A 24326-nucleotide genomic window follows, 5' to 3' on the forward strand; every position below is an offset into this window, starting at 1 on the left:
CAACGATCTGGTCATTTAAAAAAAGAAAAAAAAAGTTTTCTTTTTAAAAGTAGGAGTGTGCAAAAAGTTCTGGGTTCTAGAATTGACTCTTAATCTAAGCTTCTCTTTATTTTTCAAACCAAGTATTCTAGCTACCTTTCTTATTGCTGTGACCAAATACCAAACAAGAAGCAACTTACAGGAGAGAGTATATATATGTATATATTTACAGAGCACCAGGCATCCAGGGGAACAGTTGCCTGGGGGTGGGATGTGCACGTGAAGGCGGCTGGCCAGGAACAGTGTCCTTTACTTCATCACTAAATCCCACGGAAAGGGGCGCTGCTCTGCTGGAGTGTCATCAGCAGCTCTGGTGGAAACTAGTAGGTCTCCACGTCATGCCTGGAATTGTTTTTAGAATAATACTAAAAATATTTAATTCTAGAGGACAGGTAGTTAAGAGCACTGGTTGCTCTTCCAGAGTACCTGCTTCATTTCCCAGCACCCACATGGCAGCTCACAACTGCCTGTAACTACATGTAATAAAAATAAATAAATCATTTAGAAAGTTAGTCCTGCTGCCAGAAGTTGCCTGCTCTTTCACAGCAGACCTGACAGCAATGCCTGTCATACGTGGCCTCATCAGGTGAGCTCAGGAGAGGTGTGTGAGACTGGCATGATGTATGAGCCAGGTCCCTGTCTACCCAGCCCTGGAAAGTGACTCCCAGTAAAGGCAGCAGCCTGGGTGCTGTCAAGTCCGGCTCCATGAGTGTTAAGCGGAGTGAGTACATACTGTTACAGGCCTTGGCTTGAGGCCCTGGGCCACTTCACCTCCATGAGCAGTTACCTTGAATTCTGTTCCAGCCTCAACAGTTCTCAGCAGTGCTTTCTCCAGGCCTGGCATACAGAGGGGCCTAAGAGACAGGCATGAGGTAGGCATGCAGGCCCTGGGATGGGAGGTACAGAAGATCCAGACCTCAGGACCAGAGTTGTCATCCATATTCCCACAGGGAGGGCGGACTCTGATCTCTCTCACTTAGGACGTTAAGTGTTGCTGGTGACGTGGCTGGCTCAGCTTGTTGGGAGGAGAGCTGCCTGCCACTGTGTCTACACAGCGCTTCCCACCCTACCCAGATCTCTGTGCCTGGAGCACAGCGAAGCACTGAGGGGGCCCACAGTGGGTCGTCCAGTTCCTTCTGCACATAAGTCTCAGAGACAGGCAGAGCCTGGGCTTTCTGGTACATGATTTAATGAAAAGCACAACTGTGTTAGAACAGCAACAGCACGGGCAAATGTGGGTGACAAGCCACCAGAGCACAGCAGGCGTGCACACGGCTCTCTGTGACCTCCCAATCCAGCCAGCAGCAGGTGTCACGGTTCTCACAGGTCTGTGCACCAAGTTTCCATGATGGTAAAGCTTGTGGAGCCTCAGGGCAGGAAATCCCAGCTAGGTAGGCAATGGCTCAGCTTCCTGGAGCAGGCTGTAAAGAGCATGGCAGTGTCAGGCCAGTCCCGACCCCACCGTCTCTGAACTATAGATAGCTAAGGGCTGCCTGCACACACGTTCAAGGTCTTCCCAACAACGTGAAGGGCACAGTTAAACTCACGTTCACTCTCCGCATGTGGGACCACACCTTAGCTCCATCTGGGGAGAGTTGGGTATACAAAGCCAGTAGAGCTAGCACACACGAGAGGGAAAATACAAATCTCTTCCAACATGGCACAGGTGACAGGAGCTCAGGGTACAAAGCTGGAGATCACCAAAGCAAAGAGAACAGTGAGGGGGAAAGTAGCTGACCAGCAAGACCATGTTAGCTAAATACCAAGGCCACAGGGTTAAGACAAACTAGTTCAGACAGCTGGAGGTCAAGGCCAGGGATAGTGTAGTGTGTCAAGAAAGAGTGCTGGCCCAAGGGTAATCAGGGACAGAAGAAAATAACTGAAATATGTCAACAGGGTAGGAAATGAAATCCAGATAAGGGAGAAGGAAACATTAAACAGGAAGGTCAAACGGGAAACAAAGAAGACGGATGTAAACTTGCCTGTAATTATACAGTAAACATGAATTCATGAAACACTAATTAACAAGGATTTTTAAGTGATGTTAAGACAATCTTGACTATAACATTCGTAGACACCGAAAGTGCCAACCAGAGGACACTGGGCAAAAAGAGTTGTCCAGAGTAGGAACACCTACTCTTCAAAATGCACCCCAACGTTTAACAAAGGGCACTTAAGACAAATGCAGAGCACTACTGTCAGTGACTGGAGGAGCAAGATGACAGTGTGGCTAATGCCTCACTCTGTCCTACACAGAAAATTTTACAACTGAAAAGTTTCCTCAGAATGGCAGAGAACTGAGATCTCACCCTGAAACGAGAGGGAACATATGAGACACAGCCTAGCAAAGCTGCCTAAGGCTTGCTTATGTGCACCTGAGTAACCCCGAGAATGCCAGCCACGGAGGCCTTCAAGGCTCACCTCCTAAGTTGCAGCAAGGCAGCAAACGAGGTCTGCAAGGGAGGGAGGCCCACAGGCCACATGGGCCACGCTAATAGGCACTGGGAAGGCTGCAGGCCAGGCCCCACCCGAGGCTGGGGACTGGCCAATTAGAGTGTTTCTCTGTTCCCCACTCACCTGCAGGACTCAGCGTGAGGCTCCCGAAGGACGCAGGTTCCACGGGGAGCCCAAGGTCAAGGGTGGGAACAAATGGAAAGGCCCTGAGGCCTACACCACAGCCAATATCTAACAGTGGCTTCTGGCTAGGAAAGCAAGACCACACACTTGTCCATTTGATCAGCACACCTAGTTGATCAAAAGACACCAGGTGCCCCTACAGGCTCGGACACAGGGGTGGGGTCATCAGGCTGAGAATGAAAGCCATCCCAGGAAGGTAAGCTATGGAGGACAGACAGGACCTAGTAGATGGAGGGAGTGGTGTGAGAGCAGGCCCCGTAGGCTCATGTTTGAATACCCTATCCCCCACCTGGTGGTACAGTTTGGGAAGGAGTGTGGCCTTCTTGGGGATATGCAACTGGGAGTAGGCTTTTGAGGTTTCAGATGATTCCATTTCCAGTGTTGTCTGGGTATGGATCAAGATAGGGGCTCCCAGCTGTTCTTTGCTCTGCCACCATCGACTCAAACCATAGCCCTGACACAACACTCTCTTTCATCAAGTTGCCCTCGTCATAGTGTTTTGTCACAGCAATCAAAATCAAAAGGTGTAGAGAGGTGATCAGAAGGAAGTGCTCAAGAAAACCTCAAACCCATTAAACTAACATGGGACCTTTCTAATCGGAGATGCAGGTGGAGCTTGAGCTGTTCCAAGAACTGGGGACCAGTCACAAACAACTTTAAGTGACCTTCCAAGGGTCACTCATAAGCCCAGTGAGTGCCCGGGGTCTAGGGGCACTCAGGGACCTCAGCTCCCTCTAACCCCAACATGGTCCTGGGCCAACCTAGCTGGCCAGTTCTAAACTGACAAACTAGTTCTGAGAGGATCAAAAAGAGTGAAAACCATCTTGGCCAGAATAAAAGTGGAAATGGGCTGTGAGCACACCTGCTGTGAGGCCCACAGTTCCTCCACCGTACAGTTTGCACAGACAGCGTCATCAGTGTACAAAGAAAGTACCAAGTGGGCACGGGACGCTGCAGTGGGGCTGGCTGACACAGGAAGCAGAACGTGACCTTCCCACCATATCAAGCTTTCAGAAGCTTGTGTGGACTGGCTAGTTTTATGGCAGCTTGACACAAGCTAGAGTCACTGGGAAGAGGACCTCTCATTTGAGAAACACCTTTGTAAGTTTAAGGCTGTAGGCAAGCTTGCTGGGCAGTTCCTTAATTACTGTTGATGTGGAGAGCCCAACCCTTTGTGGGTGGGACGCCCTCAGCTGGTGCTTCTGCACAGTCCCAGAGACCACGTACAAAGGGGTGGGAGGAGCAAGAAGCTAGGAGCAGGATTCTGGGATGAAAAAGTCAATACGTACAATTTTTTGAAGTCCCTACAGACAGACAGCCTCAAAACAGGAAGAGAGCCCAAGGTATCAACAGATCGAAGCTTTCACAACTTAACATGCAACCTCAGCACGAGGGCTCTAGAAACACAGCAAGGCCAAGACAGCACAGGCAGCCAAGAAGGCCCCAGTGGGACAGGAGTCCATGAAGGCGGCACAGGTGTCCTTGGAGGGAGACAGCCCCTTACAGGACGTATACATCCAGGCAGGGTATGAGGAGGGCGCCAACGCCGCCTGCCACACAGGGGAAGCTTCTTTCCCAGAAGACAGACGCTGAGACAGCACGGGGCCTCCAACAGCTGACTACCCAGCACCACACTGTGAGGACAGAACCTGCCCCCTCTGGAGAAACAGCACTCCCAGCTGGTCTGGAAAAGTTCACAGCCGAGATGAATACTGACCGTGGGACCCAAAGCTCAGAGCAGATGACACAGGTGCCATATGTCCTCAGAATCCTAGAGTATTACCTTTGGAACGAGCTGAGGTCTGGGCACGCCAAGGAGGTCACACAGGTGATTCCGTTGCTCTCTTACAACTGGAAGCTCTGCATCCCTAAAGAGGAAAGCATCTGAGTGCCCCGTGGCACATGGTCCAGCTCCCCCACCCCATGAGATCTGGTGATGTTGGAGCAAAAAACCCTACCCCCAGTGTAGACACCAAGAAAACCTCTTTCACAGGACTAAGCCACACCCTGTTTTAGGGGCTCACCCAGAAGAAATTCTACCTCAGGCTAAAGCCTCTGCAGCTCTACGTATTCAGCCATCGCTTGCTTTCATTAGAAGACGTAATGCGGCTGAAAGGTACTGTGCATGGCTTCTTTTGTATGTAAAGACGTTATAAGGGCAGCTCCTCTATAAACCAGGTACTGTGCTCTGGAGGAGTAGAGTTCCCAGCACCTACAGGGGGCAACTCACAGCCATCTGCAACCTCAGCTCCAGGGGAACTAGACACCCTTTTCTGGCCTCCATAGGCAACTGCACTCACATGCACACAAGCCCTGACACACATGCATACACGTTATTAAGCACAAAGAAGTTCCTCTCATCCCTGATGTCCTTACTCAGGATGAGTGTGCAGGTGGACATGTAGATAGAACATTGTATTCAGAATAAAGAAACCTTTTTCTAAAAAAAATGTTGGAAGCAATGTCCACTGTCTCCCCAGAAGGCACTGAGCAGAGGTCCTACTGGCAGAAAAAGTGAGCTCTGCGCTTCCCGGTCACAGCTCTCATCTAGGCAGGAAGGCCACATCCTAGCATGAGTTCCTAGGGATGTCACTGTTCCGAGGGGCGGGCGTGAGTAACACAAGCCCTGACTTGCGGAAGCAACCCGGTCAATCCCGGCACGTCTGCCAGCACTCTCCCTCTAGCAGTCTGAGGGACAGTGTCCACAGGCAGTGGCAATAACCTGGGCCACCTGCCTGCGCCTCTCAAATAGTGTGTCTAGAACGGGACAGGCCAGCTTGAAGCACACCTGTGCACAAGCGACAGTTCTGTGGGTATGTGCACATACACATGACTGTGGGTTTACATCAGCAGCTTCATGTATGTCATCTGCAAACCTGCGGATAAATGCATGCAGGACCATGCATGTGCACTGCCTGGATCACAGGTCATAAGTCCTTGCTGTTGTGACCACAGCTGTTTCCCGGCCCAGCCTAGAACCTGTGACCCACACCAACGGGCTGTACTCCCCCACCCACTCCTGCACCTCTTGACTTTGGAGACAAGTCTCTGAGGCTGTTAAAACGGAAGAGACCACACAGGCCTTGTGGTTGCTGACATCCGCTTGGTGGCTTCTGCTGGCCTTACACTCGTTACTGAGGACCACCACCTTCTGACAAGCGGAAGTGTTAACCACCCTAGCCACCTTGCTCACAAGAGGAGAAAAGCAATTGCACACTGAACATTTTCCCGCCTGAAGCTCCCAGAGTGTGTCCTCAAGCCTTTGTGAAGCTGTGAGGTAGCCCCGAGCCGCTGAGTGTCGGGGAGGTCTCCCCTCTCAGCAGAAGCGACGGGGCTCAGGCAGGCCCACTTACCAGGCTGTGTCGCTGAGCACAGACATGGCCTCGTCAAGCACAGCAGGGTCTACCAAGTCACTGTAGGTCAGCACCATCTCATACACCTGGCTCGCTGTGGTCTTCCGGATCTGCAGCAAGATCAGCAGGTCAACAGGAGGAAACCCATCACCACCTGGGAAGCCCCACGGGGGTCTTAGGAAGGTCCATGAAAGGAGGAAAAAGACTCGGCCCCAGCCCAGATCCTGCTGCCATCACAGACATGCGGCAGAGAGGAGGGACCTCGGCCTTTGTCAGAAGTGCAGTACGGACTCCTCCAAGGGAATCTGTCTATCTTGCTGTCTTTTCTGGTTTATGTCCTGTGACAAACTACTTCGTATGAGGTCTGATCTACCTCTAGTAATGTACATCTCTAGCAAACACGGTAAGCCATGCGGTCATCCACTCTGTCTCAAAAACCCACTGTAAAGGTCCCTGACTCTTTTAAGAGTTCTTGGGTAAAAGAGGAGAATCCTGACCCTGCCCTGTTAGGATCATAATACCCTACCCTCAGCAATGCGTCTCTACCCAGTGCCAGCACCCACATTCCATTCCTACCAACACCAGCCAGTTGATGGCCGAATCCCAGGGCTGCCTACGCCTGCAAACCATCCCCACAGGCGCATCATCTCAGCCTGTTCATTTCTAAAGTCACTGTTAAAGGCCACGCAGATCTGGGTCCTAGGCAGATGGCCTTGAGGTAGGGCAGGCACACTCACCACGGGAAAAGGGTGGCCAAGGAGAAGGAACAGCTGCAGAAGAACCTTCTTTCTCACATCACCGCTGAACTGCACCATTCCACAGAGCCTAAGGGAGACCCAAAAAGGACACAGTAACCCTTGAGTCCTGTGCCAATATGCGCATACCTCTATATCCACACGTGCGCTGTGCGCTAGTGTGCTCCGTGTGACCTACAGTCATGTGTGCACACGTGCTCCCCTATACACGAGATCGGGTGCTGGCCAGTGTGCGCCTGTGTGTCCAGACTCAAACACTCTCCTGTGCGCATGTTTGTATACCTCACGTGATTGCTCCAGTTTCCTGTGCCCGTGTGTACGTGCCCATGTCCCAGATCCCTACACTAGCATAGGTGTATCAGAGCCTATGATGGCCTTTGGGCAGCTACAGGGCCAGCAAGGCTCCTGAGCAAGTGACAAATGGAGACCCAGCTTTCCTGTTCTGATCCGTAGCCGCCACTGCTGACGGTAACGGTCTGCCCTTTCCTTCTCTAAATGAGCACTCCCACACTCCCTTTTTAAGCAGCTTTGTGATTAAACTCTATCTTCCACCAGGAACCACCAAGTTCTCCTGTCTCTGTCTCCACCCAGGAGCACTTAAAACTTACACCGCAATGCTTGACCGGAGTTTCTGGATGTCTTTTGATTTCTTGATTTCTTCCTTACAAAGCGTGAGCAACTTCACACAAAAGGGGTGGCTTAAAGGAGAAAACATTATTGTAAGTAGCTCTTTCACAGGAATACACGGTAAATATGACACATGCTGCAGCTGCAGACAGTGGTGCTGCTCGTACCAAGTGACCTGAAGGCCAGCTGGCCCCAAGGTGCCGGGCCATGTGACCTCAGCCACTTTTTTTGGTTCCCAACATGCACAGCAGAGAAGAGATGTTCTACCTCATTACCCATAAGATGCTCCATTACCCACATCACCCATGGTACTCAACACCTGTGGGGGAAAGGGGCAGGCCTGGCCCGTCATGATTTGATCATAACCAAGCAACCATAGACAAAAAAGACCATACCAGCAAGAGCTAGTTCGTGGAAAGAAACAATGTGATAAGCCTGGGTTGGAGGAACAGTCCAGGTCACCTCCAGTGACTACCAATACTGGGCCAGTGCACCACCGTAGCCACCAGCTCAGCCCTGGCTGGCCCGGGTCACATGGGCTGTAACTCCTCCCTGGCTAGCTCCCTGAAGTGCTTGTTTGCTGAGGGCTATTGCTTGCCATCCCAGCTTGCACAAGGACTCTGTCCTCAGCCAGCCTCCCCATAGGACACTGCACAGCAGCAGTGCTCTTCTGAACTTACAGGTAACACAGACACAGACACTTTGTGGTCCTCGGAAGTCCTGTGAGTTCAGACACCAGGGTTCCTTACAGACTCCCACTGAGCTAATCCCAAGAGGCAAGAGCCCTCCAAGGAACTTGGCCTAATCTCTGTCTGAGTGAGGTGCCATGGCTTCCCAGCCACACCTGCTGGTCTAAAGATTTCTGCTGTGAAAGAGACACACAGGCCAGAAAGTTTTCAGCTGCTATGGCTCCCTTACTCTCACATCTGTTTGCAACATTTTCATGGGTCAGCCACTGTCCAGTTCCTTTGTCCTGCCAGACACTCTCAGGCCTGATCAGTAACAGCCAGTTACTACCTCAACCCCAACAAATATTCCTAACATGGCCCCAACCTGACGCCCATATGCTGCCCAGCTCCAAGGAGGTAAACCTAGATTCAGAGCATCTAGGAGCAGGGGGTGATTACACTAGCACTCAGAAGGCACTCCCAGGAGAGGCAGACGTGTGGACCTGCCTCTACCCTCCAGTGTACATCCTCTCTAGGCAGTCAAGAAAGCCCACAGTGCCTGGAAAAGGCACACTCAAGTCCTAGCGGCTGAACGTCCACTCTGCCCAGGCCTCTCTCACTTCCAGGCTGTTCTGCAAGCACAATACCCAGACACAGCTAAGATGCAGAGTGGACATACCTTCTGGTCATAACTGTAGACTGGTGGACACAGGGCCACAGAGAAGGAAGTGTAATACAATAGATATGGAAATACCAAACTATGGAAATTAGCCCCTGAAAACGTGTTAAACAATTCTATAAGTGAACTTAAAAGTAGGGATCTTCAGGAAGAGACTGATGAAGAGACAGGATGATTTATAAGAAAAAAACACTAGCAAGGAGAACAGCTGAGGAGAGGACCACAGTTGCTCATGAGGGCACAGCTGGACATACAGGAGGCAGCAGAGACAAGTGAAATAATGTCTTCTAGTTGTGAGATTTGTCACCTGGGTGGTAACTCTGCCCTTAAAGGCTGTCTTAGACACGGAGAGAAGCTGCCTTTATCTGTAACAAACGTCCTTCACCATACCTAGCAGCATTCATGTCCTCCTTTTAGTTCTCTTTTTTTTTATTCAAGCATTAACTGTGCAAAAACACAGTGAATAGAAATAATATCAGGAACTCACTATCCATGAGCATAGAAAATAGTAAAATGATCCAAACAAACGAAGGAAATGAAATGGGGGAAGTGATTTTGCTACTCAAAGGAAAAGAAAACCATGGAACAACCAGAAAACTACTGTAATGAGAAAACTAGTAAGATTAAAGGGAACAGATTTCTGGACCCAGTTAAAAAGTCAGCTTGTCAGGTTGAAATTTCACAAAACTATATATACTATTAGCAACCAACACACAAAAAACAAAGAAATAATGATGAAAACAAAAAACTGCAATCCCAAGTTTAAACAAAGTCAGAGCAGAGTGTAAGCAGGAGCTCTTCCAAAACAATCATTTAATGAGAGTCAGCCCTGCATTTCTGTGTGCCAAAAATTTTAAATCCATAAAGCAAAAACCAAATAGAAATTTAAAATCTGTATCATGAAATATTTTCCTACTATCTTATTTTGAAAATTTTAAGCCGGAGAAGAGCAGGATTCCTGACATAGAGACATGTCAAATCCTTAGAATATTTTCCAAGATGAAGGTAGCAATGTGGAAGGAGTGTCACAGCCAGGCTTCACGCCTGTGCATTTAAGCTGTCCCAGCAGCAGGTTCTAGAACACCAGAGGAATCGTGTGGTGTCAGATTAAAAGCCATACAGCATACAGCAGAGACAGATCTAACCTCCTTGACAAACAGGTAAAAAAACCAAAGACACCAGAGACTATAAGCAAAACAAGCTGGTCCACAGTAGCCCTGCATGTGGGATGGATACAAGATCTCAGGGCAGAGCACCAAGACAGGAGCGCCCAGCCTTACGGTTCACCTGAATGCTGGTCCCCATTTAAGTACAAAGACATTGCCCCAGAGCCAGGGAGGAAAGGAAAAATAAATAAAAAATAAAAGGGACACCAGAAAATTACAGGAAAACTGGGCAAAGACGGGAGCTGGAGAGTTGGCTCAGAAGTTAAGAGCATTGGCTGCTCTTCCAAAGGTCCTGAGTTCAATTCCCAGCAACCACAGGGTGGCTTATAACCATCTATAGTGATATCTGGTGCCCTCTTCTGGCGTGCTGTATAAATTAAAAAACAAACAAACAAAAAAACCACTGGGCACAGAACTTACTGGGGCAGCAAATAGAAAGTGAACAGTAGTAAAAAAGGGAGGAAGATCAACTGGTTGATTTGAATCCACCAGTTAGTTCAAAAGCAAAATTAGCAGGCAGTTTCTAAGTAACTTATCTTTGGTGCTGTAGATACTCAGAAATCTTCATCAACTACAAAGCTGTCCAAAACCAACAAGAGAGAATTTGGTGAAGATCACAGGCATTCACAGGAACCACCAAGGCGGTATCACTCATACAGGAAGCCAGTCTGGCACTTAGATTGCTCCAGGGCTTAAAGAGAGAGAGATCATGCAGCAAGGCTGCCTGCTCCCTGGACAGGAGGCTGAGGAGCCACAAACCACACACAGTAGGAAGCAGCTGATTCTACTGTGCCCTGTGCCCCGTAGCCTCTGTCCAGCTGTGATGGGCACAGCCACGCTCCCAGGTCCCTTAATAGAGCCCACATACTGCCCTGTATCCATCCGGCCTTTATCATCTTAACCTCATCACCTTCCAGTCCTCTCTGCCTACCGGCTCTGGGTGAGCCACCTAACCTGTCCAAGTCCACCTTCCTGCCCAGGCGGCAGGGCACTACTTCACCCGAGTCTGCTGCCTGCTCTCCGAGTCCTGAGCCAAGTGTTCTCTCGTTAAAATAACAGCCAGATGTGGTAGCCACAGGCTGGTAATCCCAGCACATGCAAGGATAATGGGGCAAGATCATGAGTCTGAAGCTAGTCAGTTATTGATTTGAGACACCAAATCAATAAAATCTTTGCAGTTAGGGCAACTAGGCTTCACCAGACAGGGAGCACTAAGGGAGCAGATACTTACTTCTCCTCAGCGGTAAAGATGTCGAAGCACCCATTGGCCAACAGCTGGTCCAACATTTTCAGCAGTGATATAGACACTCTGAGAACAGAAGATAAGCAAACATGAGACCCACTCAAGCACCTAAGAACTGAAAGCCACCCACGTGAGGGCCAAGAACATGTCAAGTTCAAAACAAACAAAAAGAAACCCCTAACAACACAACAGCTCTTCCTAGATGGGACAGGAGTCAAGAGAGTCTTGTCAAATTCCTAGAAACAGACACCAGTATTGTAGTTGTATTTGTATTGTAATTCTTACAAGAATGCCAAAATATGGAAAGTAAGAACAAAGCCAGAGCCAGTGTGGCTTCTCTCAGGAATTGCCTACAGTGAGGAGAAGAGCAGGATTCCTGACAGAGATGTGCAGATGGCAGAGTCCAGTTCACCTGTACACTTGGTGGTTTTGACAAGGTGCGGGGCCACTGCAGTGAGCACTCTAGCACACAGTGCTGAGCAACTGTGCAGCCATTTGCAAGATTAAACTGCAAGCACACAGACCTGCCTCAAAATAGACTGCAGCGCTGACAGAACCCAAAGCTGAAACTTCTGGAAGAGCATCTGAGGAGCTCTCTAGGCCCTCCTGTACTGAGAATTCTGGAATTTCTGGTTTCTTTAAAAAACACAGCAATATTATATGTTTTTGTTTTAATCCCAGGTGTGTGGCACGGGGCTGCTTCGAAGCAGATGACTATGATTTGCCTTGTGTTCTAGCAAAAGCGTGATTTTGCCAGCTGCAGATTATTTCTGTAATTGTGTGACATTTGGAATTCTGGGAACTTTTCAGGGGGTAATAAATGCTAGAGCCCCAATAGGTGTTTTTGGTTGGTGGTTGGTGGTCATTCTGCGGGGCTGTTTTTGGTTGTTAGCAGTCATGCTTAGAGAAGAAATAAAGACATTATTAGAGTCAAGGATTTCTATCTTTTTCTGCTCCCTTTGTCCTTTCTTTCCTATCAAGTGATAGGGAGTAAATCAGGTGGAAAAAAGAACCCGCAAACTAGCCAAAGACTGGCTACAACCTCCAAATTAGGCAAAGATTTCTCACCAACAACATGGGCCACTAAGCACAAGACAGCTGGGTCCTGAAAACTATGGATCTGACCAGGACATGCCCAGAGCAGAGAAAGTATCCAAAACAACAGTGGGAAGGAAGCCCCAGCTAAACAACTGGCAAGGAACAGGACAGCTCAGACACTAGGAGGTGCCCAACAGTGTCCCACACCTGAGTATCCAACAGAACAGCCACCCCAGAGACTGAGCACAAATGCTGGGGAGACATGGGACAGACAGGGCCAGCAGCTTCACAGACCTTGACAAGCAATACAGGTGACATGGTTGTCCACTACTTGATGAGCAATGGGCACCCACAGATTCATTCCTGCAGGTCCACTGTAGCCCTGACATCAAGTGCCCCAACAAATGAGTCAGTTCCCGCCCACAGCAGGCACTGACTGGGCAACAAGCGGGACAGAAGGTGACTGTGCTGCCTGTTTAAATGGAGCTCTACAAAACGCCTCCTTGACTTTGCCAACAGTGGATGAGTGGCTGCCGGAGTGAACAGTTGGGAGGACTCCGTGGAGCAGGAGGAAACCCTGGTGAGCAAGAAAGGATGTGTGGTGGATATACCCCAAGAAACCACCCACAGACTTCATGTGTCACCTTTCAGATTTCTTATAACTCAGAGGGGCTACTGTAGACAGGAATGGGTGGGGAGTAGTGCTACATACTAGAACCTCATTCCACTTCACTTGGCGTTCTGAATATGTACGTACGTACACACACACACACACAGAGTCATTTTTCTGCCCAGAGTGCATCAAGGGAAAGGGACTGCTGGAGATGAGTGCTAGGCCCAGGAACCAGCAATGAATGAGCTGCCGCAGTTTGCAGGAGGCGGGTGTTGAGGCTAGACCCTGGGAGGCAGCAGGACCTGACAGCTGCTGTGCCCTGCGTTCCATCTACCATGACAAATGTGTCCCAGGAAAACCTGGGCTCTGTGGAAGTAGGATCAGGGCACAGGACCATGTAGAGCTCCCAGCCCAAAGACACCACTCACCTGTCATTCAAGAGGTTGTCCTCAAAAACCTTTAGGAGGGTCTCACTGAAGCTCTCCAGGACCTGAGCATCCTTCTGAATCCCCTTCATATACTCAAAGAGGCTCTGTGTAGAATGTCTGACCTACAACAAAAAGCAGTATTGTAGCACAGCATGACTGGCTGCTGCCTTGGTTCCCCAGGGCTGCTACAATGACAGCAAATGCTTGGAGCCGGACAGAAACAGCTGCACACCAGAGACACGAGGGTCTTACAGGTGCTGGCTGGTGAGACAGTGAACATGGAAAGTGCACACATCTGGGACAGAACCCTCTGCAAAGAGTTCCCTGTATCCCTTGTTCTGCAGAGCAGATGCCTCCTCACCGTAGACTCTGTCAAGCCACCCACAGACACGGCCAGCCCCATCAGGACATGGTATCTGTAGGTAGGCAGTCCCAAGAGCTGGGTGATGAGAGGGAAGGCCTGGGAAGGCGCATTCCAGTTCACAGTGGCCACGTCAGACCTGAAAGAAAGTGACTTCCTCAAAGCCATGCTTGGAAGGACTGGGCTACAAGGGGATCCAGCTCTGACAGTACCTGGGAAACAGACTTTCCAGTTCTCTGCGGTGGGGAACATGGGGAATGGGAGGGCTGTCGAAGTGCAAGAGAGTCAGGAATACCCGGGCAGCATGAGCACGGAACCGATCAATCTTCTCACTTGCCTGCTGGGCAACGCAACACATGACACGCTCACAGCTGCAAACAGAGGGCGCATGTGTGAGGCCAGCCTGGGAATATGTGCTCAGCTATTGTCAGCAGCTGCTGAAGCCACAGCAGGATGGGTGTCGGTTAGGGTTTTTATTGCTGGGATAAAACACCATGACCAAAAGCAATCTGGAAAGGAAGGGCTTATTTTCAGCTCACAGTTCTTAGGTCACACTCCGTCACTAAAGGAAGTCAGGGCAAGAGTCAAGGCTGGCGGCAAAACTGAAGCAGAGGCCATGGAGGAATGAATCCTTACTAGCTTGCTCTCCATGGCTCGCTTGGCCTACTTTAGAACTCAGGACTACCTTCCCAGGAATGGTACCTCCCTCACAACTCATTACAGGCCTATCTTATGGACTATTTTCTCAATTCCAAATAATCTATGCCAAGTTGACGTAAAACCAACCAACACAGGGTGGGTGTGACTGCATCCTGTCCAGCCCAGCACCTCAGGAGCCACACAATAGGCACATGTGAATGCTGATGCACTCCGGGGCAAGAGGGAGAAGCAACAGTGTTGCAGGTCAGTGAGGGAAGGATGAGAGGCCGGGGTTAAGACAGTATGGCACACAGAAGATAGAACTTAGGGCCTCCCGCAGTCTGACTGAAGAGGCTGAAACCACAGGGGCTGGACCCAATGAGGTTAGCCCATCCTGGAATGAACTGCAGCTACAGAACCCCACAACCTCACCCTCTGAAGCTGACTGTTAAACAGGCCAGATCAAAGGAGGTCCTGGTATGGGTTGGGAAGTGTGTGTATCCTGACATGCAACAGGAGAAGGACCATGGCCATGACCCATAGACTGTGTATGGTCAGGAACCGAAGTCGGAGAAGCTAGTCTGAGAAGGCATGGAGACTCCAGGGCAGCCCCACCTGGCCTCAGATACTCACATGTGGGCCTCAATCAGCAATGGCTCCGTCTGTGCCAGTAAAAGTGTCAAGTCCATGAGACTGGTCATGGCAGCCTCACGGACCCTGTGGATAAGGAGGCATGAGAAGGTCAGTCTAGGACAAGGATTCCAAGCCCTGGTTCCACCAACCACACTCATTGGGTCTTATAAGCATAGACTCTACAAGCAGCCCATGACGGGGAAACAAAACATTTGTCTTGAGACACTCACTGGCCACACACAAGCTTAGTTCCAGAAGAACCAAACACAGGGAAAGTTTCAGAGACTACAGAAATCCCAAAATCTCAGAGAAGCCTAAGGCTAGCAGCTGGCAGTCTTTACTTAAATCCCTTGACTGGGGAACAAGGGATGTGCTGTCTCTCATACTGTCAAGCAAGAGGACCCCCCCACCCCACCATAAGAATTCATTCTTAACACCTGCAGATAGACTGGACAAGTCTCAGCAAAGCACACGTGTGCACACACTACCACGCAGACATTTCCCACAGCCGCCGCCCATGTGAAGCTGGCCCCTGTAGTCTCTCTCTGTACAAGGCTGGCACTTCTGTTTCTCCCCAAACAGAGAGCAACCAACACTCATATCCATCCTGGACATTCCCGCTCAACAGAACTGTCTGCCATTAGTTCTTATCAAAGAAAAAAATACTGCTCTAATTCCAGGGCAAAGGCAGCCATTTAAACTGGGATTCAGATGCATTCAACCAGAGTTAGGAAAAAGATGCAAACCCTCAGGCCTGAGGTCATCCTTGCATAATTAAACTCTCTATGGTCTAAACCAGGTTCCCGCTATGAGGCCCTTCAAGGGGAGCTCACTGACAGAAGTGCAGGCCAGGGTCCCAGGGGACTCTCTGAAGTCAGATGAGGGCCAGTGGACACAAGGCAAGCCTGGGAAGGTGTGCTGCAGAAACACAGGGGTGCATCCCTGCAGTGGGCGCCGGCGGTGTGGCGAGGGAGGTCTATAAAGCGAGGAAAACATCTGCACAAAGTGCCAGGGAAGGGTAGGACATCTTCCAAAAGTACCAGGGACAAAGGAGTGGTAGACTGTGACATGTGCTGAGGGGCACAGGTGCACATCTGGAAAGTATGCCAGGAACACAGGAAGCCTGAAAAGCGCCAGGGTCTATAGGTACACAGACACAGCGTGGAGTGAGTGTACGTCTGTCTCCCACTGCCTGCCACCTCTCAAGCCGTGATGCATGGATGCTCCGAACAACACGGCAGAAGCCAGCTATTGGAGAGGCTGCATCTGCTGAACACAGGAATACGAAAAAGAACTGGGTCCTGAACCTCAGGAGCCCCTGAGTAAAAATCACACCACAGGTATGCTTAGTGATGCTAAGCTTAGTCCTGGGAGCAAGGGCAATTTAATGAGACCATTGTCACAAAGCCCAGTCTTCACCACCGGGTCTGTTCAGACCTGGCGGACCCCTCTCTGTAAAGCCCTTCCACTCTCAGTAACCTGGTCATGAAAAGAGTACACTTCTGTGATATTTGGCTGGCCACTATCATCATTTGCTAAAAGAAAACCATATAACACAAAGACCTGCAACCTAAGTACAACTAATGACATCCAGTTAAAAACTAAACAGTAAATAAGAGCCAACAAATACCAGAAATAACAGAAGCAACCAAAACAGACTGACCAAATGTTCAGACTTTACAATAACTGTCTATGAAAACTATGAAGAACACAGGGAAAATAAATGAAAAAGTCTGAAACTCAAAAACAACTGCAGCCTCTGAGAAGGGTCTAGATGCTGTTGAATTTAAGAGTGTCAACGTGTGTGGCACTAATGTACCCAGGCTTATCATGCCATGCTGACTGCTGCGTTTCACAGGCACTATGGCTGGGTAGGCTGTTGGTTACTTCCATCCTCCGGAAGCTTGCATGGAGCCTTCTCCGTGAAAATTAGTCCTCAGGGAGAATGCCTTCAGGTCAGTTCCAGCTCAGAGGCCGCTGGGCCCTGTGTCTGACACTCATGATGTCTGTAGCAACAGGGACTTACCTTCCAGCTCTCGGGGGCAATCGGGGCAACAGAAATAGGCTGCAGTATTTTAGGACTCTTGATCAACCCCAACTAACAACTCAAGAGGCCTTCTCGTGAGCTGTTAGGGTTTAGTAGATGGTCCGTGGCTCTTGGAGAGAAAACTGCCATCCCAAATGGGAAAGCTTTACTTAAACTGTATTTATTTATATGCCAACTTAGATGTATTACAGATTTTTTTTATAATCCCATGTGACTGTTCAGACTCCTTACTGTTATTTTAACCCCCTCCTTCAGTGTGGGCAGCTAACTTTTGGCCTGCTCAATAAGAAGGATCATGCCTTACCCTGGAAACCCAGCCAACTATCCAGGGTTTATGAAGTCATGGATCTTGAAGGAGGACCTACAGTTGCCACTATACTAAACCAGCACAGCCCTAACTACATTCTAAACGCTGGTCCTTATACACACACATAAGCGCATTCTCACCCCTCACCAAGGAAACTTCTCTTTGCAACAGAGACCTGCAGAGAAAATCACAACCATCAAAATGTAGATGTGTGGGGCCGAGTCCCAAGTGCACACGTGCAGTAAGAACACTGGGAGGCTCTAAGCCTTGGGGAGCCTTGCGGAAGAGGAGGCCAAGAGACGGCGAGACCCAGAGGGATAAGGGCTCTGCTGTGAACTGATGTCTCCTGTAGAGGCTCACCACCTAAAGCTGAGCTGAGCAAGGACAACAGACATGCTAACATGCACTGGGTCAGCAGAGCCCTGAGGGCTCAGTCCTATATGAAGAACTGTAAGCAACTAAGGAATGCTGGGAAGAGGAGAAACAGCCTGTCTGTCTGTCTCTCTCTCTTTCATCACACGCTCAAACACACACACACACGCTCATCTCCCTCACACACTCTCTCGCTCACATACACAAACACACACACACAGTGCATTAACAGCAACTAATGAAAAGGGAGGCCATGAATTTGAAAGAGCAAGGAGAAGGGTATATGGGAGTTTGATGAGAGGAAAGAAAGAGGAGAAATAATTATAATCTCAAAAAAATGAAAGAATTAAAAAAAAAAAAAAACAGTGTCTGGATTCAGCCCGTGCCTGCTCTTTGGTTGGTGATTCATCTCTGTGAGCCCCCATGGGCCCAGGTTAGTCTACTCTGAAGGTCTTCTTGTGGTGTCCCTGACCCCTGTTGCCCCCACAATCCTTCCTCCCACTCTTCTACAAGACTCCCTGAGCTCAGCCTGTTGTTTGGCTGTGGGTCTCTGCATCTGTTTCCATCAGCTGCTGGATGAAGCCCCTCAGAAGACAGTTCTGCTAGGCTCCTGTCTGTGAGCAGAGCAGAGCAGAGTGTCCTTAATAGTGACAGGGGCTGGCTCTCTCCCGTAGAGTAGGTCTCAGGTTGGGCCAGTCACTGGTGTGCCATTCCCTCAACCTCTGCTCCGTCTTCATCCCTACACTTCTTGGAGGCAGGAAAATTTTAGGTTGGAGGCTTTATGGGTGGGTTGGTGTCCCCTCCCTCCACTGAGGTGGCAACTTCAGTCTCTTTAAACTCAGCTGGGTGTTTCAGCTAGGGTCACCCCTATAGACTGCCAGGGGTCTCCCCTGTCCCAGAGATGCCTCCCCTGCTAGGCACTCTCCCCGCTGACCCGAAGAGCAAGCATGGGCTGAACTGAGAGCCCTTACAAATATGCAGCACCATATGGTCAACATATAGGTCCCCTAACAATGGGAGCAGGAGCTGTCTCTGACTCTGTTGTCTGCCTCTGGATCCATTCCCCTAGCTGGGCTGCCTTGTCAGGCCTCCACAGGAGAAGATACACTTAGTCCTACTTCAAATTGAAGTGCCAGGGCAGACTAGTAACCTTTGGGGACTGCCCCTTCTCTAAGAAGAAGGAGGGGGAGATAGAGGGAGAAGTGTGTGAGGGTAGGACTAGGAGGAGACAGGGAGGGGGCTGGGATCAGTCTGTGAAGTGATTAAACAAATAAACAAATATAACATATTGTTAGAAGGGAAAAAAACAAAAGCGTGTTTGGGACGGCACCACTCAATAGCAGCAATTCTGCACTGACGCGTGAGTAACAGAGCCCTGGAGGCCCACCTCTGCAGGTGGGGCTAACAGAGAAGAAGTGCCGCAGAGGGCCGGGCCTGAGGAAGACGCCCACACCAGTCCTTCTGCTCTGCTCTGCGTCTCCTGCCAGACAGACCGCGAAGAAGCACACTGCTGTGCGCCTGTTGGCTCCAAACTGAAATTGCTCTGGAGGGGGGGGGAGGCACAGGAAGCTATCAAAATGTATAAGGCTCAGGGAGCTAATGACACTTAGGAAGCTCAGACTATTACAGGATTCCTAAGGCTTCCGCCCCAAGATTACAAAAGCAGTGAAAATGGCCAGGGAGAAGACTGCAGCCGGCAGGGCTGCCCACAAGCAGAAGTCTCCAGAGCTGTCGATCCTGCTGGGAGTGCTTCTCAGTGACACGGCTGCCTTTGAGTTGTCCATGTAAGTGGCTCCTTCCTGTCCCCTGTGAGCAAGTCCAGCAACCCACTAAGCTAGACTTTGGTAGAGTTGTTCCTTGGCCTGTCTTCAGTGCCCTATACTGGGTAAATATGTTTGTTAACCTCTTCCACGGAAAACGTACTCAACACTCACCATTTCAGTCTTGAACTGCAAGAAGGAATCCAGGTCAGCCAGACCTCCTGGGAACTCGGGGGCCTCAGAGAAGAAGCCTAGGACCTGCCAGTATCTATCACAGGCCAAGTGACTAGCACATGTAGGCCAGTCTCAAATGCCAGCTTAGGCTGCTGCCTGCGGGTAAGCCTGTGGCACGTTCTGGAAGGGTCTGAACCCCAAGACATGTCCAGGGCACTCCAGCCCACATGACATGCCACAACCCAGAAGATAGACCCTTCTCAAGGAGAAAGACAACCAGGCTCAAGCAAGACAAGACCGCCACTGCCAATGAGGAGCACTTGAGGTCAGAGCAAAGGAGCTGTTCCTCGGGAGCATCTTGCTAAGAGACAGGCGCCAAGGAAGGCAGGCAAGTGGGGATGTCTTTCAGCTGTGGAGTCACACTGCAGCTGTGCCAGGGTAGATCTTGGCAAGGCGGGAAACGGCCGTGCAGACCCTCAAAGCCTCCCTCCTCCAGGCTCTGATGTAACATGGAGGCCCTTCCTGTGTCTCTGTCTCTAAACAAAGATTCAGACACCTCCATGCACAGCAGCTGGCAGACCTGGAGGGAGCTGTCCTAGGGAGGAGGAAGATGTTCACAATGAAGGAGAAGACAGGAAATGCCAACAAATAGGAACTGGAGAGACCCAGTGCAAATTCAAATTAATGGCCAATGTTACATGAAATTAAAACTATCAAAGGAGCTTAATGGTAGAAAATAAATAAAGGATGAGTCGGTGAGCAGAGCATAGGCTGATAGCATTTACACAACCAAGGAAGAGCAACAATGACAAAAAGTTGTACAAAATGAAGAGACCTTCAGGACCTGTTTGACATGTGACAGCGCTTGAGTTTCTGGAGTGTGAAGTCACGGGGGAATCTTCAAAATTATCTGTGAGGTGGGGTAACCAGAGAGGCAATGGGATGTGAGGAGAACAACTGGCCAAGCGCCCAGAATGAGAGGAAGGGAAAATGAAGAGGCAGGAAGAACATGTTAAAATACAGAGTCTGGAACATCCTATACAAGGTATAACATGCTATCTCCATGATTTGACCACAATCAAGACAGCATCTTCTATAAGCTTCTGAACTCAGCACAACATTGCCCACAGCGTGAGGCGACGTACACAGCAGCAGCAGTAGCCTTGCTTTCTCTCCTACAAGGTGTTTCTACAACCTGGGCAAGAGCTTGCCCTACAGGTGGAAGAAGGAAAGACAGTGAGGCCGACTGAAAGGACTATGGATGCCTGAGCAACAGAACAGGAAAGCACAAGCTCATTGCTGCTCACCTGAGACGTCAGGTAGCTCCTCAAGAGTTTCTACAGTGACTTCATGCCTACTGTTTCAATGCCCTTTCTTAGCTCAGAACATTCAGGGACAGCAAGGGAGTCATACTACAAACACTGTCCATACCAGGCTCCCACATCCCCTCTGCTGTCTGTGGTGTAATCGCTCATGCAGTTCAGCAATGCCGCATAAACCTCAGAAACGTTCTCTTTGCACATGACTTCATCCGGAGGTCCCTCTGCTTTCACACCAACCGTCTGGCAAATCCTGAAATTGAAATATGCATGGCTGTGAGCTCATCCTTCACATTACAATGGCCTGAAGTGTCTTGCTGAGGGGAACACTCAGCATGGCATGGGCACCTCAGGGGCAGATTTAGGGGCCCAGAGCACCCTTCCCACTGCAGGTGGAGAAGTCACCTTCACCGCCCCCACAGTCTGCCAGGTAGCTGGCTTTTTCTGTCTTCCACCCTGATAAAAAGTTAATCCTGCTGCGAGAAGTAAGAGGAGTGAAAGGACTTACAGGACCACGGGGAGCTAGAAGAGGCAGACAGGCCCTACACACTGCATCTACAAACAGAGGCCACTAAGACACAAGATCCAGGCATTGCTCCCTTTGCCAGCCTCATGATGGTTTAGTTTGTATTTGGTTTCAGATAAGGCCCACATGATGGTTTAGTTTGTATTTGGTTTCAGATAAGGCCTCAGTGCTGCCAAGGCTAGCCTCAAACTACTGTTCCTCAGTTTCTGAGGTGACTTTCAGATGAAGACACAAATGTTTGTTGGTAAGGTTCTGAAAGGAAAAGATAAAGCGAGAAGTAATGAAACACCTCTGCACTTCTGCTCTGTGCTGTCCTGACAGATAATCCAGGTGATGCCTGTCGATGCCCACCTGCCAGGCCAGAGGCTCACCTTGAGATCGCCTTCAAACTGTCTCTCCTGGCCTCAGCAAAGCTCACATCCTTGGGAGTAGTAAAGGTGACTGTCCTCAGACCTGAGAGAACCTGAGGGCAAGAGGGTCCCAAAAAGGAGTATCAGCTACAAAGTAAACACATTTTTTAGATAGTCTCAGTAAGTACCCCAGTCTGGCCTTGAACTTGAGAACCCTCCTGTCTCACCATCCTCAGTGTTTTGTGTGTACCACCAGGTGTGGCTCTCAACACACTTCTATTTCAGACAGAGATGTGGCTCTGTAGGACACAGTACCATGGTGGATTTTGCTAGGCAGCTCACAGGAGCCACCTCCCGCATAAGACAACATGCCCTGATTCGTCTCTGGAAGGAGATATGAAGGGGATCATCCCACAGCCTCCCCTCTGCGGCACCGAACCCCCACAACTGCTATGGGCCTGACCTCATCCCTACAAGATCTTTCCATCTTGGACAGGGGACAGTTGGGATTCTGCTCCCAGCAACGAATGAGCAACGATAGTTACATCCTGGCCTTGTTTGTGTGTATATATAATCAAATATGCTGTGCCTATATGAGGCTGTGAGAGAACAGTGCTGTGGAACTGGTCCTCCCGACCTTTACACAGGTTCTAGGGGTCAAACTTGAATCACCAGGCTTGCCCAGCAAGTGATTTTTCTTTACTGAGCCACCTTTTAGGCCCAGGGCGATTACTTCTTGAACTGACAGTTCAATTCTAAAATCTATGTCATTTTTATCCACATTTCAAGTGGATAAACCCCAGGGCGAACTCAGTCATTACAACAGCTACATTAGGCTTTGTACAAGGATAAAGAGGCCTACTCAGAATGTCATCAAAGCCCCAGCACACAGAAGCCTATGTGGAGAGTTTGTCCTTTTGCATCCCAGCTGTGTGGCAGGGGGACAGACAGTAGCAAGGAGACCTTGGGGGTGAGTTGGCAGCACCAAGCCAGGTGTTTCGATTCAGAGGGAAAAAAAAAAGTGCATGAGCTTAATGGACTAGCTAAGTGGGGAAAGGGGAAAGTCTCCAGAGCCAGGCAGGAAGAATGCCCAGAGCTCAGACAAGGAAAAGTGATGTAGGATGCTGAGAAGGACAGACCACATCAAAGAGCAGGCCAATCTCAGAGCAGACGAAACAGCGTGAGAAAATGGTACTGAGGGAGGCAGAGGCCTCGTTTGTCACCTGGGGTGAAAACTTAGATAGAAGCCTCTCAGCTCAGCTGCTTTCAATGCTGGATCCGGCAGAGGAAATATCTCTCTTGGCCTCTCCAGATCACAAGGGGCTGGATGAGAAGTCTGTTAAGGCTGAGAGGCCCACTTGGCCCCTAATAGGACAGAGCACAGACCACCCTGCTCTGTCCAGGCTGCCACTGCCTTCATAGGGTAAGAGTGCCCCAAAAGAAAGCAAAACAATAATATATGATATACTCGGAAGCTCAGGCAGAGCCCACAAGTCCCCAGGCTGAGCCATGGGGCTGGCAGCCTCTGCCTATACCCAGCCTACCTCCCACCGTGACTACAAACAAGGCAGGACACAAGGCATGTAAGGTACAAAGAATTTCATAAGGAATCTTAGCTACACAACTTAATTATTAGGGAAATAAATTGAGACGGTTACAAGAATTGAAGACACATGCAGGGCACTAGCTACTGCATACAGGCGACTGTTTCCTCATCCCGGCAGCCACGGCACCTTCCCACTCTACAGACTCAAGCACAGCTGCCTCACATGTCTGCAAGAGCAGGTTAGCACACACACTGGAGTCCAGGTCCAGCAGCCACTGCCTTACATGGCCACACATACTACTGCCTGGAATTCCTTCCCAACCAGAGGTGTGCAGATCAGGTAGCTATCAGCACCCTTACCTGCTGCAGATGACCCCGAAGAAGGAAACCTGGGAGGGCGCCCAAGGCTGAGGAAAAGCCACAGCGGGTCATCTCCTCTGGGCTCTGGAGCTCAGCCAGGTACTGTGAAATCAGCTCCCCTGAAAAGAAAGAAATGTTTAGAAGTGGCCCCTGGCCAGTGGTACCCCTTAGAAACAATTCGGATGCACCAGGCAAGCCAGAACAACTCTCTCATGCAGATATAACTTCAAAGTAATACACAACATACAAGAAAAATTGTAGATGGTGGTTTTAAAGTTTCCTTAAGGTTTTGTTTGTTTGGGACAAAGTCTCTCTATTTAAACCAAGCTGATCTTGAACACACAAAGCTCTGTCCTCCCCAAGGATAGAAAGCTTTGATAGCTCAGCTGGGATTATAGATATGCACCACAAAACCCGGCTTTCATAAGGAATTTTAACTACCTGGCTTCATCATTAGAGAAATAAATTGAGATGGTTATAAGAATAGCAGACACACTCAGAACTCTCGCCTTTACTTACTAAGAACATAAATGTTTATGATAAACACAGCATGCTGATAATACTAAGAAAGGAGTAAATACAGTTCCGAGCTGATGGCAATGCTTTGGGACTGTGACTGAGCAATTCTGGGGCAAAAAGAGGAGCAGAGCACCAGGCTGGTCCAGCACACAGGGCCATGGATGTAG

General features: G+C 49.6%; 2 protein-coding genes across 6 annotated transcripts in view; one reads left to right on the forward strand and one right to left on the reverse strand.

Moving 5' to 3' along the window:
* Positions 1 to 7342, forward strand: part of B3gntl1 (UDP-GlcNAc:betaGal beta-1,3-N-acetylglucosaminyltransferase like 1) — a 60394-nt gene extending 53052 nt beyond the window's left edge. For all 4 annotated transcript variants that reach the window (XR_009592639.1, XM_021654206.2, XM_060386206.1 and 1 more), the window contains one exon: positions 3978 to 7342. The gene's annotated coding sequence lies outside the window, so the exon portion shown is untranslated. The remainder of the gene's footprint in view (positions 1 to 3977) is intronic.
* Positions 1212 to 24326, reverse strand: part of Tbcd (tubulin folding cofactor D) — a 163518-nt gene continuing 140403 nt past the window's right edge. For both annotated transcript variants that reach the window (XM_021654200.2, XM_021654203.2), the window contains exons 27-39: positions 23641 to 23759; positions 21756 to 21847; positions 20971 to 21111; positions 14880 to 14963; positions 13820 to 13978; positions 13608 to 13746; positions 13247 to 13368; positions 11156 to 11233; positions 7393 to 7482; positions 6767 to 6854; positions 6030 to 6139; positions 4460 to 4544; positions 1212 to 1460 (exon numbers count right to left, since the gene is read on the reverse strand). In XM_021654200.2, coding sequence (XP_021509875.1) covers positions 1443 to 1460; positions 4460 to 4544; positions 6030 to 6139; positions 6767 to 6854; positions 7393 to 7482; positions 11156 to 11233; positions 13247 to 13368; positions 13608 to 13746; positions 13820 to 13978; positions 14880 to 14963; positions 20971 to 21111; positions 21756 to 21847; positions 23641 to 23759 — 1325 coding nt within the window. In that variant the 3' untranslated portion in view covers positions 1212 to 1442. The remainder of the gene's footprint in view (positions 1461 to 4459; positions 4545 to 6029; positions 6140 to 6766; positions 6855 to 7392; positions 7483 to 11155; positions 11234 to 13246; positions 13369 to 13607; positions 13747 to 13819; positions 13979 to 14879; positions 14964 to 20970; positions 21112 to 21755; positions 21848 to 23640; positions 23760 to 24326) is intronic.

The sequence above is a fragment of the Meriones unguiculatus genome, chromosome 7 (assembly GCF_030254825.1).
Source record: "Meriones unguiculatus strain TT.TT164.6M chromosome 7, Bangor_MerUng_6.1, whole genome shotgun sequence".
Lineage (NCBI taxonomy): Eukaryota > Metazoa > Chordata > Mammalia > Rodentia > Muridae > Meriones > Meriones unguiculatus.